At 42.3% G+C, this 14992-nt stretch overlaps 2 protein-coding genes across 6 annotated transcripts in view; one reads left to right on the top strand and one right to left on the bottom strand.

Moving 5' to 3' along the window:
* ATP13A4 (ATPase 13A4) overlaps window positions 1–4621 on the bottom strand; it is a 150226-nt gene extending 145605 nt beyond the window's left edge. The window contains exon 1 of the mRNA XM_083177578.1: window positions 4401–4621. The gene's annotated coding sequence lies outside the window, so the exon portion shown is untranslated. The remainder of the gene's footprint in view (window positions 1–4400) is intronic.
* Window positions 1–14992, top strand: part of OPA1 (OPA1 mitochondrial dynamin like GTPase) — an 82515-nt gene that overhangs the window by 8088 nt on the left and 59435 nt on the right. For 2 of the 5 annotated variants that reach the window (XM_083177579.1, XM_083177582.1), the window contains exons 2-5: window positions 6551–6860; window positions 10679–10775; window positions 12918–13025; window positions 14107–14160. In XM_083177579.1, coding sequence (XP_083033705.1) covers window positions 6551–6860; window positions 10679–10775; window positions 12918–13025; window positions 14107–14160 — 569 coding nt within the window. Of the gene's footprint in view, window positions 1–4453; window positions 4612–6550; window positions 6861–10678; window positions 10776–12917; window positions 13026–14106; window positions 14161–14992 lie in introns of those variants that run through there. The other 3 variants (XM_083177581.1, XM_083177583.1, XM_083177584.1) reach the window with 2 other exon arrangements.

Below are 14992 nucleotides of genomic sequence, written 5' to 3'. Positions count from 1 at the left end.
ATGATTGAGCCAGAACATCTGTATGACCTCATTATCAGGCATTGCGTTGAAGTTACAATGTACTCTTAATAAACAAGGCCTACTAAGCCTCTGCGGTACCTGTGCAACCTGCTGATCATGTTCAGTTTGCTGAGCAGGCCGTCTCCTTCTGTGCTCTCCTGGCAGTGCATCACGTATCCCAAAGTCCCAAGTACCATTATATGGGGCCTGATTCAGACCACGCTTACTAGACAACGTATATTTGGTGTATACATCCCCTCGGTAACATGCGAGGGGATGTGTCCAAGAACACATCTTCTCGCATGCGGCCAAAGGGAAGAGAAATCATTTGATGGTCACCAACCAAATAAAAGTCATTGAAAACGTTCACTCAACTTTTATTTCAGCGAAAGATGGCCGAAAAGGGGCTGGGTGCAGACGTCATGTTTTCATGGGGACGCTCATAAAACGTTGGGCGTTCCCTTGCTCTAGCCCAGTGTCCATCCCGTCTGCTCCCTGTGGAGCGAATGGCTCAGCGAGTGTGAAACTTGCCAAAGCCATTTGCTCCCGGGGTTTGCACATGCACATAAACGCACATGTGCAAACCCCAAACATCGGTGAAGAGCTCAAATTTGTGTATGAATTGGCCCCATTTTTTAGCCTGAAATCCTCCATGGTAGCTAAAGTGCAGATAAGTATGTGTGTGTTCTTTATGGGATTTTATATTGTCATTCGTTAAAGGGCAATTCTTACGAATTAAGCTGATTGAAAATTTGCAGAACAGTGTTTTTCAGACGTGACCCTGATCGAATTATTACAATGTAGTGTATTCGTACCCATCCAATCTTAGTAAATTTCCCTAATAAACTCTCAATTGGGTTGAGGTCTCTTTTAGCTAAGATCAACCTATTACCTGTAGTGAGAAAATGGTGAATTTATAGTTTAAAAAAATCAGATTGGAGTGTATCCCATTTTTCCCATAATTCAGTGAACTGTTGCCCTGTGGGGAGTCTACTGTAGTTGTCCGACTCTAAAAAGCTTCTCATTAGCCCAAATGGAGAAGTAGGAGTGATGAATAACTGGTGGGAAAGCAGGAATACCTAGGAAAGAAGGAAGGGTGCCAAACACGGAAGACACTATGACGCTGTGGGTAATTGCCTTGGAGCTCCTGTCGGAAAGGCGGTCTGTGTGAGCGGGTTACCATGGTGACACTGTAGCCGGTGAGAGCCGCGTGCGTCATCAGAGGACACCCATTTCACAGGTGTGCTGTTTGACGGTGAGCATGAAGGGGGGGAGATAGCGCCTAGGGATCAGTCTATTTAAGGTATATATATGAGTAAGAGTTGAGGTTACAGATGTTGTACTCCAAAAGTAGTATAAACAGTCCCGGTGCCAGGCACATAAAGGAGATAATAGTAAGAACTTATCCCACCACGATATATAAGGATCGGAGCTGGCACACAGGTTGAGATGAAGAAAAAAGGTTTAATGCATCATGAAGACAGTGACAGCTGCTAACCCGACAGGTCTGCACAGCTGTCACTGTCTTCATGATGCTTATACATTAAACCTTTTTTCTTCATCTCAACCTGTGTGCCGGCTCCAATCCTTCATGTCGTGGGGGTAAGTGCTTACTATATATCAAGCAAAAGAGCTATGTCAATAAGTGATGCAGTCAGTGGTGGTTGAGATAACAGAGTAGGACCCACAGAGCCCCAATGTGGGATAGCAGTAAGCGACTCCGCAGCATCTTGTGAAAAGTGGACAAGTGCATTTCCTAGGAGGCCTGAGCAAGGTCTCCTGCATAGGTACTGTATGGCACCAGGGGAGTCTACAGAGCACTACAGGTGATAGTGAAGCTGGAGTCAGCCCGCTGAACAGGTACAAAGTAGTGCAACCTATGTGGTGCCTGCTATTTCTCTTCATGGTAACGGGCGGTGTCTCCCGGGGAGCCATATTATACCATCAAATAATGGCTGGGTTTCCGCCATCTAATTTTCCAATACAATGGTAACTAGCCATTGCATCAAAATAATTTAATAGAAAAAACTATTTATTTAATTTGTACATGTGTGAAAAAGCCTGAGCATGGTCACCCTCGGATGGGACTGGGGGCGGGACCAAGTACAAGCATTGGAATACCATTATATATTTACCATTCAATGACGGCAAATATCAAAATGCCACCATCAAATGGCAAAACCTATACCATCATTTAAAAAAAAAATCGATGGTTGAGAAACATCAAGATGTGATGTCCATGAGATGAGAGTCCTGGTTCATGTAATTCGAAAGTTGGGAGATATGAGAAGATAATAGCTAGAATCTGATTGGTTGCTATGGTAAACTTCTCTTCTAAAAAATGCCCCCACATTTTCGCATACAGATGTAGCTGCACTCTTCATTGCGGTGACCCAGTTTTCCTGCTTGTTTGTCATGCCAAGTTCATACCCATGGCATTGAATCGTAATGCTGCAATATTGCCACTCAATGCGTTTTTTATGAGCTGTGGGAGCAACAATGAAATTGGCTACATCTGTACCTCCCAACTTTTAACAAAGCCTTCCTGCCTGGGCACTCCCTTTCTCCCAGTGAATAGATGCTGTGCTAGGGATGGCCATCATTGTGTGTCCAATATCGGGGCAAAATCACAAATGACCATTAATAGTCACCAACTACGTATTGGGAGACCATCGATGGCTTCACACATCGGTAGCCATCATTTTTCTTTCAGTGAATGGATTGCTGGCCAATCACAGCATAGGGACTGGGGCATACTTGCCTACTTGACCCTCCCCATGAGGGAGAAAATGCTCTGTTCCTGGACTCCCCTGGTAATACAGGATTACCATCATCATGTGTAAATATTTAGATGCCCACTGCCACCAATGTGTATATATGTACAGTATATGCCCACTGCCACCAATGTTTGTTTATCTGCAGTATATACCCACTGCCACCAATGTTTATATATATATATATATATATTTAGATGCCCACTGCCACAAATGTGTATATATGTACAGTATATGCCCACTGCCACCAATGTTAATATTTTTATATGCACACTGCCACCAATTTATTTATTTATTTAAATGGCAATTATATATATATACATATATGTATATGTGTATATATATATATATATATATATATATATATATATATATATATATATATATATATATATAAATTCCTGGAAATTCCGCACCTATCACAGACGAGTAACCACGGTGGTGCTCACTCCAAGGATAAGATATCCAGACAATAAAGAGCAAAAAAAGAGGGCACTCACCAATCGTTGAATAAATTTTGAAGAGAAAAATGATTTATTGATGCTTACATGACAGGGCTAACGTTTCAGTCTTAACACAGACCTTTGTCAAAGCCAAGCAATATCAAGAGCAGGTCCAGGGTGTTCATGGTGGAAGGACCTGCTCTTGATATTGCTTGGCTTTGACAAAGGTCTGTGTTAAGACCGAAACGTTAGTCCTGTCATGTAAGCATCAATAAATAGTTTTTCTCTTCAAAATTTATTCAACGATTGGTGAGTGCCCTCTTTTTTTGCTATATATATATATATATATATATATATATATATTACTGACAACACTTTTATCGCTGACACTATCCACCAATGGTAACGTATACATTGCTGGCGCAGGCTAGCAATGTATACATTACTGCCACCACTGCCCATCAATTTTTATATATTTATATGCACACATCCACCCATGTATATTTATTTAAAGGCTCACTGCCCACCAATGTATTTATTTAAATGGCAATTATGCCCCCTGCTCCCATGCTTGGAATCTAAACCCCACCCATTATGTAAATAGCCTTTTATATGAAAGATTTTCAGCAAAGTCCTTCGCCTCCTGAAAATCTGTTGCTCTTTGGGGAAAATAGTTCAGTGTGTACGCACTACTTTGGGGAAAGATATATCGATCACAGATTTTGGCGCAGTCTTTTGAAATTAAAATCTTCTAGTCTGTATGGGCCTTTACATTCATGCTGCAAATGTGGTCGTGATTCTGTTGCTATACATACCTACAGGCGCCATTTATCAAACTGCCTTTCTGAAGCTTGTCATGTCATGTCATGTTCAGGGGAGGGAGGATCTCTCCCTCCTCGTCTCCCTGGTGACAGGTGTCACAAGCACCCTCAACTGACAAGACAGTGACACCCCACGTACAGGCAGCCATTCAACCTCCTTCAGGGATTTGTTTACCCATTCCCCCCTAATTGTGTTATTAGAGCAGACTCCTAATATACCTTTTAAAAGTAAAATCAGCACATGACAAGTTATAACTATTTTGATTGTTATGTGTACAACACATTAGCTAGGTTACCATTATATTAATACTGTAAATTAGTGTAAACAGTGTCCGAAATACGTAACAGCAGCATTTCGTTACCTATCCGTAGCACTAGTAGGAACTATTCATCACCGGAACCTTGTATCCAGTGTTCTCTGTTTCCTGGCGAGCCTCAATCACGTGGGCGCGTGGTTCTTGCCCGGAAGTGCTGCTTCTGTGACAGCTCTCTCTGGGTGCCCTTGTTTAGGAGCAGTGCTGGGTGAGAGGGAGCTGGGCGCCCCCGGTCACACAGGATGTTGCGGGCCGCCTGGTGAGTGCTGCTGGGTTCCGCCGGCAGCTGCTGCTCGGTCATTTGTATAGAGTTCATAAGGCTCACATGTGAGCTGTTGCTGTACTAAACAGGGATATGTGTTGGGAGATAGTCCTAGGCATGCTGCCCCTGTATCTGGTAGCTATGGTCACCACCCCCTTTAGCTTGCAGGCATCGTACCTACGTATGTAGAGTCAGTTGGTAGAGCATCAGACTTTTAATCGTAGGGTCTAGGGTGCAGGTTTTAAGTCATCCTAGGCTGTATCTGGTAGGCATAGTAGCTGGCTGGCATGGTGCCCCATAATCTTTAGGCATAGTTTTCCCCCTATAGCTCCCAGGCATCGTGTAGCTGGCAGGGCTAGGTTCCTGCTCTTCTTATGGATGCGGTCGACAGTAACAATGCTGTCAATACATGTTCTGATGCGCACCTTGCATTTTGGACAAGATCACATCGCATTTAGTTCAGAACGCATGCGATATGCTAAAGCAGTGTAAAGGTGCCCATACACGGTCCTTTTAACGGATTCGTTTGGGACTTAAATAGTACACATCGCATCACATGCCTTGTGCATGCAGTGTGATGCGATGAACAGCTAGTACAAAAAGTATGTGCAGCACATACTTTTTGTACTGTACGATGAGATGCGCGGGAGGGCGCATCTCATAGTACAGAACGGACGGTCTATGGGCACCTTACGTTTGAACTAGGTGTGAAGCAATCTATGCCCAAAAGTACATGCTGCACACACTTAATGTAGGTAAAATGTGGGCACCTTCATGTCGACAGTAAATAGGTTGACCACTATTGGTCGACAGGCCATAGGTCAACACATGAAAAGGGGTGACATGGTCAAAAGGTTGACCCACCAATAGGTCCACATGAATTTTTTTTCATTTTTATTTATTTTTTGTTAATTGAAAAAAAAAAAAAAAAAAAGGTGTTTTTCATACTCCACTATCCAAGTGGACATAGGGCAGTGGTTCCCAACCCTGGTCCTCAAGTACCCCCAACAGTGCACGTTTTCCAGGTCTCCACACAGAATCACAGGTGACATAATTAGCTCCACCTGTGGATCTTTTGAAATGTGTCTGAATAATGAGTGCACCTGCTTGGTGAGCTGGAAAATGTGCACTGTTGGGGGTACTTGAGGACCAGGGTTGGGAACCACTGACATAGGGGGTTATTCTGATTCACTCGGAAAGGCACAATCACTCTCTAATGGACAAAACCATATGCACTACAGGTGGGGCTGATGTAACATGTGCAGAGAGAGTTAGATTTGGGTGTTTTATTGTTTCTGTGCAGGGTAAATACAGGCTGCTTTATTTTTACACTGCAATATAGATATCCGTTTGAAGTATACCCCCCCCCCCCCCCCCAAATCTAACTCTCTATGCACATATTACATCAGCCCCACCTGCAGTGCATATGGTTTTGTCCATTAGAGAGTGATTGTGCCTTTCCGAGTGAATCAGAATAACCCCCCATAGAGTTAGATTCTAATAGTGTGCCGAGCGGTGTCCATATCCACCTAAGGATGTATTGCTTATGCCCAGCATTTGCAGAATTTTCAAGTTATGTTCTCTTAATATGCATAGAAAGACACAACTATGCACCACATGACCATATCCATACTGCATATATCACAAATACACACTAATCTTATAGAATAAGGGAAAGTGATCAGTCCCTGTTAAAGTTGAATATACTAATTGTATAATAATCCAGTTCACTAGGAGCAAGGTTACCCCTATGTGTATCAGGGCCAACACTAATTTCATTATTTTAATTGTGTATTGTGGGAGCGTAGTGGCATTTTCCACTGGAAGCTGGTTGGCGTGTTTCAGGAGTGCTGTAGAAGTTACATTGCGATTATATTGTAGTAGTACAGTATGTATATTTACAACAGTATTCATAATCTATCATTTCTTTTTTTAGCATTGTGTACAGAGGAGTGATAAATAAGCACATTGTAAAAGAAGCCAAATTACCCCCGCAGAACTTGTTTTCTCGCAGAGGTCACCATCCTTTTTCAGTAGCAAACTTTCAGCGGCCTTTCTCCAGACCATCCATTCGTTGTTACTCTTCATTATGTCGAATCCCACTGAGGAGAAGCAGACTTTTGCCTATTAATGTTGCTCATCAGACCCAGCGCAACTTTTGGGTCGCTCGGCTGGCTTCCAGGCTATTAAAGCTCCGGTACCTTGTTCTAGGATCTGCTGTTGGTGGGGGATACACTGCCAAAAAGGTATGTACAATATCACATTAAGTACGTACATGTTTCCCATTACATCATTATGTGTGAATGCAGGTTATATAATTTAATATTTTAGTAGTTGAAGTAGTTGTGGTTTTTTTTTTTTAAATAAAATTTCACACATGCCTATAATGCTGCTTTCACATCACAAAACCTGCTTAGACCCAGTATTTAAAAGTGTCTTAAAGCAGGTTAAACCCTTTTCACATCGCATGTTGAACAATGAGGTCCTGCTATGTGCATATCTTATGAGCGGGACCCAGTGCAGTAAATATTTAATGAGCGGGTCCCTGCCCCTGAATATGTAATGAGCAAGTCCCACTCACTGTCATTCACTGCTCCACTTAGCAGGGCAGTGATGAATAGATGCTGTGCACATTATTTATTATTACCAGTTATTTATATACAGTAGCACACACACATTCATATTCCACAGTGCTTTTACTGAGAATATTTGAACATTCGCATCAGTCCTTGCCCCGGTGGAGCTTACAATCTATATTCCCTACCACATGTCAAGCACACTCATTCTTTCTAGGGTGCATGTACATGACCCCAAAGGTGGGTCCCAACCTTCTCAGCATGGTTTCGCGACTCCATGTTGCTGGCCATCAGGCTGATGACTTTTCTAATCTCAGTCAGTGATTCAAGATGTCTGAACAAGCTGTTGACTTGTCTGTTGATTTAGACTCCACACATAATTTTGTGCCTCCACAATGCTGCCATGTAAGTGCTGACTACACAGGTGATGCGATGACCTTCTGCGGTAACTTGCTGGGGTCCTGTAATTATTTCTATTGTCTGATGGGGTCCCAGAGCAAAGTAAAGAGTGTAGGTGGGTACTTTGAAACATTCTTGATTGAATTGGGAGCCTGTTGTTTTAAAAAAAAAAGTCAGTGCATATAATGAGGGAAGCTCCCCTAACATGGCAACATAAACCCTCGTGTTATGTTCAGGTATATTCATACATAGGGCAGTGTTCAATGCTCCCAAGGGCTGTTTTCACTCCCTGCGGTGAATCTTTTTCACTGAAAATCTGATTCACCCTATTCAATGTTCACTATTCGCCGAAAGCGAACAGTGAATGCCGGGCAGTTCTCCGTTTTATGCACGCTGCAAGTCGCTGCTGTATTTCAATGGGGTTTTCACTGGGATTTGCCGAGAGTGTATTCAATGTTAGGATGGCGAACTGCTTTCAGCATGATTTTCGCCATGATTCACCGTTTTGCATTTTAAGGTGAACTGGAAAGTGATATTTTAAAATAATAATTATTATTATAATTTTTTTTTTTTTTTTGGTGTCAAAAAATCTGTAATTTAAATTTGTGAAGGGGCATGCTATTTTTATTTGTGTTTTCAGCACATGAATATATATTTAATTTTATTTTTACACATTTGCCAGCAGGCGGCGGTTAGTTGCTCATTATTCACTTCACACTGGTCCCGCTCATTACATATGCACGAGCGGGACCAGTGCAGCGGCTCCCTCCAACGCGCCCCTGCCAGTTCTCCCGGGGGAGGCAGCTTGTGCTGCCTGTGTCCCCGGGAGCCCCCCCCCACATATTCTGGCACAGGCAGGGAGGCTTCCATCTCCCTGCCTGCCGCCGTCCCCCTGGCTCGCTGCGGCGGGTTAAAAATCGCTGTCAGGGGCAGCGAGCCCCTGCGGTGTTGAATAGGGTGACCGGGAGGGCTGGCAGCGAATGCTCCAGACCTCCGGAACGCGGCAAATGTGCAGCGAATCCTAAACAGGATTCACTGCACATGACGAAAAAATACATAGTCTGTGGGTAAGTATCAATATATGTTGTATAGTCCACTTGTCTATTTTACTGTGACTTCACCCAATTTCTGTAATTGTGCTTACAGAGGTCACCACACAGTTCACTGCAATTTGTGTTTTCTAACTCTTTAGGCTCATAAACACTGGTCGATTTTGAGTTGAAAGGGGATCAAAACACCAAGTTTGAGCTGCTTTCAGCTCAGTCACCCAGTGTGTACAGGCCGGCGAAGAGCGGTGATGCTCATCTGATGGACGGCTTCCCATAGTGCTTTGCTACATTCAGAACCAAATCCTGCCCTTTACCTGAACCTAAGAAACACATATAAACACAATCTACTTAATTTGATATATATTTGTGGGGCCTAGGGGTGCGGTGGAAAGATTCTGATACTCTAGGGTGCCGTGATTAGAAAAAGATTGGGAACCCCTGCACTAGGGCGTGGAGGGAGCATAAAATAGTGTGCCAAGCACAGCGAGGCACCGATCCCGAAGCATGGCGAGTGCAGCGGTACACTTAAACAGTGTCTGTCGACCTATGTGGACACAGACACCCTAAGAAATAATAAAAAATCATGTTGACCTTTTGGATGTCGACTTTTTGACCCTGTCGACCATATGTTTGTAGACATAGGGCGGTATTCAATGAGCCTGATTCGCCATGTTTTTATGGCGAATTTGTGCGGTTTGGCGAATTTATGACTAAAACGGTGAATCACCCTATTCAATGACCACATGGTGAATACATTTCAAGGTTTTTTTCACCATGATTCACCGAGTAGCAATTGCTATCTTTTTATGGTGAAGTGGAATGTGAACTTTTAAAATAAAGTGTTTTGTTTTTTACATTTGGTGTCAAAAAATCAGGAATTTTATTCTGAGGAGGGGCATGCTATTTTTATTCATGTGCTGTAAGCACATGAATATATATTTAATTTAAAAAAAAAAATATATATATATATATTTTTTTTTTTACACAGCAGCCAGCAGGGGGCGCCGGAGCCGAGCCGCTCATTACATATTCATATATTCACTGCACCCGATCGTTACGATCGGGTATAGTGAATATACGGTCCCCTGCTGGCACCCCCAGGGGGCAGCCTGTGCTGCCTGGCACCCGGGGAGCCCACCTACCCCCCACAAAGTTCTGGGGCAGGCAGAGAGACTACCATCTCTCTGCCTGGCACCGTCCTCAGGCTCCCTGCAGCAATCACCGCAGGAGCTCATATTCGCCAGTCAGGGGCAGCGAGCCCCTGACACGTTGAATACCGGAGCCCGCCGGCTCCGGAACGTGGCGAATGTGCAGCGAATCCTAAAAAGGATTCGCTGCACCTCGCAGGTATTCTCATTGAATACCGCCCATAGACACTGTAGATGTTTTATACCATACCATAATTGCCTAGTGTGTATGGACCTTAATGCTTTTGTTATCAATAACTTAATACAGCTTGTGTCATATCCTGCACATGCAGAGATGTCCCTTCAATAGTAAGGTAGAACGCTAGACATAAAATGAGCTTGTGTTGTATGATTAAAGGAAATAAAATAAAAAATGTAATGCAAATGTAACATGTTAGAAATAATATTAGTAGCTGTATTAAACTATTGCCTTGGTTTTGGTACATTTGAGTTTTGGGGCATACTCATAGGGCGATTTTAGCTTATCAATCTGTTCTAAGCAATGTAGGCTAGGCAATTTCCTTTGAACTTCCCGGTGTTTAGACACACACACACACGCACGCTAAGCGATCTGTGCTAACCAATGTTTGTATGCACTTGCTAGGCAATCTAACTAGATCTTGTCTGTGTGTGCTAAAGATCTCAGCTGGTGATGTTCACGACCCTGCATCGCCATCGCTATAGGTTGTAAACACAGAGCGATTTGTGCTTTTTATTTTCTTTAGCGATCTAGACAGATTGCTTATAAAATTGGCAATAATTGCCATGTGTGTATGCCCCTTTACAAAGATTTAATCTCACTTGTGCATCTGAATTTTCTTTGTTGGTTCTCTAAACTTTACTTATCTTTCAGACATATGAGCAATGGAAGGATATGTTCCCTGATCTCAGTGAATACAAGTGGATTGTGCCTGATTTTGTATGGGAATTAGATGAACACATTAATTTTGGTCAGTATCTTTTCAGATTGCATGCAAATAAAGCATGTGTTATACCTTCTATATATAATCATCCTGAGTAGCATACCAGGTGCGGGCACAAAGTATCCTGTCAACCCAATTAAATGCATTGCTTCTGTGTCACTGCCCTCATGGTTTGTTCTAATCCTCTTTGCACTCCCACCTGTTATTATAACCACTGTGCAGAAGTTTTAAAAATAAATGCCTGGATATGATGCTCACAAGTCAGAACATTAACTGACATCTGCCTCTGCATGGATCCAGGAGACCTGGGTCTTCTCCCAAATAACTAGCTTTATTCAAAATCATTAAAAGGAAGAATAATCAGGCTCATATTTTACTACCTTATATAGTCATTAGCAGCTGTTTTATATTAGCTTCGATTCAATTGTAATCCTGCCAATCAGCATTATGCCGCCCATACACGCTGCGATTCCCGGCAGTGCGATGTGTGCTTTGAGGTGCGCGCTCCCGCGGCACCTCATCGCACAGTACAAAAAGTATGTGCTGCACATACTTTTTGTACTTGCTTTTCATCACATCGCATCACATTGCATGCAATGCGATGTGATGGATGCTATTTAAGCCCAGAACGCACGCCGGGATCGCAGCATGTATGGGCAGCTTTAGAACTCTGTGATCACCGTCTAATATTGTGACACCGTACACTGCCAATTTAAATAGTTTAACACCGAGGCCATCATGGTCATTCATGGGACAGTTTAGCAATATAATATCTAACTACTGAAGAGAAATTTGCTTCACTTAATTTTCAGTCGTGGATTTTAATATTGACACCTTTTTTGAAGGTGCACTAGCAGCAAACACATACTGTATGTAGTGTTCATTCTAACACCCTGCACCTTTCAAAACCCACACTGTTTCTTTTTTCCTGCTATGGGTGTTGCTACCTGCTGTGGTGCTTCTAGAACATTCTAGTCTGTATTTCAGCGCTGAAACTCAAACTAGGCTTTGCTAGAAGCAACACAGCAGAGAGCAACACCCCAGGCAGGAAAGAGGAAGTGCATGGGGGGTACTTGTGTATTTTTGCGGCGCCCATCGCATCGCATACCATAATTTTAAAATTGTATGACATTGTACATGGCATACAATGCGATGCGATTAAACATTGTATAAGCACCCTAATGGGTGCTTACAATGTGAAATGCACCCCCACGCCCCCCCCCCCCCCCACTATAAACGTGAACCCGAAGCGTAGCGAGCCCGCGAGGGGTGGCGGTACGCGTCCTCTGACCTTTTCATACCCCGACTATCCACGTTGGCGTGGGGTTGAGAATACAAAGTGTGGCGAGCCACCGAGCCCGAAGCGTGGCGAGCGCACGCGGATACCTGTGAAGCCCGCAAGGGGACTCCGATACCTGTGAAGGTATCCGCGTCCCCTCGCTGCGCTCGCCTCACTTTCTATTCTCAACTCCACGCCAACGTGGATAGTGGGGGTATGAAAAGGTCGGAGGACGCGTACTGCCACGCTGCGGGTTCACAATTATAGTGGTGGGGGTGCATTTCACATTGTAGTACCCTTTATGGTGCTTATACGATCTTTCATCGCATAGGGGGCAAAAATCGCATCGCATGCCATGCGACGCGATGAAAACATCGCACGATGCACATCGGAGGCGCCGCTATAATACACAAGTACCGCATGGGGTTTTTAATGTAGCAGGGTGCTAGACTAAACACTACATCTGAATACAGATGCCACCTTGGAGGAGTTCAGTTTTCCAGCTAAAAGACATTTCATTTTTCTTTTAAATAATAAACTTATTCTGCTATGCCAGCCAAGGTCCCAATTTGATGTGATCTGGAAAAATAGATTAGTTAGTAGATTGTTTTGTTAAGATTTAAAAACATGTATTCCTTATCTGCTGGTCTCTAAGCTACTGGCTATTGCCATTTTCAAAACTCAACACCATATAGAAAGTTCTGGTCTAGCAACAGATGTCATGTGTCCAAACGGATGGTTGCTGTAGGCTTTTGGCCAAGGAAATGTTTACATATAACTAATTGTTTTTTTTAGAATATGTTGATCTTTAAATGATTCTAAAGAATTCAATACGTGTTTCTATTGCCACGTTCCAGATGTTGTTTTGACCAATGCCTTTTCTCTTACAGATAAACTAGGTAAAGCTCTCCCGAATTCTGAGGAGTTGGCCAAACTTCTACCGGACTTTGACAAATTTGGGGAAAGTTTTAGCTTATTGAAGGGGTGGCTTTCATCAGGTGAGGGGGCTTAATAATATTACCAGTTAATTTTTAAAGGAGGTAAAGTAATAAACAATTTATGTACCTATTAATTAATTTTTACTTTTAATATTTTTTAGAAAAAAATTGTTAGTTATTACAAGTCTTTTTTTTTTTTATATTTAAAAGACAAAATAATTTTTTTTCAAGAAATTCTCTTTGTAGAATGAAATAAGAATCCTATATTTTACATATATATTCAGATGTGTATATATTGATGAGCAAATCAATGCACACCGATTAAGAACCACGAACATAGGAAAAAACAAGATATTCACTTGCTGGGTTCTGTACTTCGATCCTGATTCAGATCCAATAGCAAATGTAATCTGTGATTGGTGAACATCTGCTCATGTGCCAGTGTGCGTGCAAGAACACTTAGGGCAGTATTCAATGAGGCTGATTCGCCATGTTCTACGACAAATGTGTGCTATTATGCTCTAAGGTGAATCTTTTTACTGAAAAAGTGAATCACCCTTGTGGGGGTGGGACACAGCGTTTTCTGGGAGTGGCCTGGAAAATGCAGGCTTGTCCGTGCAGCAGCCATTGTGACCCTAAACATGGCCAGTCTGCATCTGACTTTGCAGCTAGGCAGCACAGCCAAGGAACTGCCGGTCATGTGCTTTGTTGTGTTGCAAAGCACATGCACTTTAGCAATGTCCCTGCAAATGTGTGCAGACATGTCGCGGGGAGAGACCTGGCGAGCGGGGTAGCCTTGCCCTGTGCTGGGCGGCCCCACTGCAGACTACCGCTGGAGGTTGCAGTTGTTAGCTAAATTTTGCAAATCTGCAACCAATTCTGAATCAGGCTCTTAGTACTTATATCTGTTTCTTCTTGTGTGCTACATTCTGAATTGTAAGAATATAGGAAAGGAGGGACTCCTTTTCTGTCATAAATTCATTCCATACTTGTCACCATTCTGTGTATACATATGTTTTCCCTTTTCTGGTTATTAGTTCATAAATAAAATCGGCAGGATTCCTTTCCAGGTTTTGCTAAAATGCTTTTATGCCTCAAACTCTTTATATTTTTTTTCACTTATTTTGCTGATTTTTCACAGGTCACAATTTGGTTAGTGAAGTCATAGGAGCTTCTGATCTGCTTCTCTTGTTAGGTGTGTAATGCCCTCTCTATTGCCGTTGTATTCAGTACTATTTAACTGCAAACTGATTTGCAGAATAAGTGTAAGCCCCGCTGTGGTATTTGGGGCAGGGCTGTGCTTAGATGACAAAATGGGTTACTGTTAAATGTATTTATTTAATACAATTTAATTTTTTTCCACTCTGGGGAGTATCCATTTAGCTGTGATAACATATTTTTGCTTTTCGTTTGTTTTTGCGATTCACTATATTACAGCTATCCAATTGCTTGCAATCGATATTTCTCCATAGGAATTTCTCTTCACCTGAGCAGGTGAAAACTTGGGGAAAATCTCTTTATTTGGGTAAAAATCTCGAGACTTTGGTCTGAACCCCTTAGCCTCCCCTTAATGACTGATTAGGCACTTTGAACTTTATCACCCCTAAACGGACATATCATTATTGGCTAATTAAAATGTATAAAAAATGTCAAAGTGATGGAAATGTGGGTATAGTTGGGGGCTTAAAGAATAGGGCAAGTGTTTTGAGGCTTGCATGTAAGAGTAATCTGTTTTTACTGACCCAAATATATGCTGCTACCAATTTTCATGTACCTCAATTTTTAAAAAAGCACTTATTTTACACAAACAAAGCTTGCTTTTTATCTTTTCAATGCTTTTAAAAATAAATTAATACTTATTTAATACATTTTAAGTCTTCAAAATCTTTTCATTATACCATGTAATATACTTCTATACTGTTATCCTATATTTCTTTGCCATGTTTGGGAGTCCAGGCTGATTTTACTATTTTCACCTGCATTTTGCACTAGATAACACATGCAGTTCACCGTTTTTTTGCGATTTT

Source organism: Crinia signifera, chromosome 3, assembly GCF_055691185.1.
Source record: "Crinia signifera chromosome 3, ASM5569118v1, whole genome shotgun sequence".
NCBI lineage: Eukaryota > Metazoa > Chordata > Amphibia > Anura > Myobatrachidae > Crinia > Crinia signifera.
The sequence above is the reverse complement of the archived record's forward strand: the minus strand, read 5'-3'. Positions and strand labels throughout refer to the sequence as shown.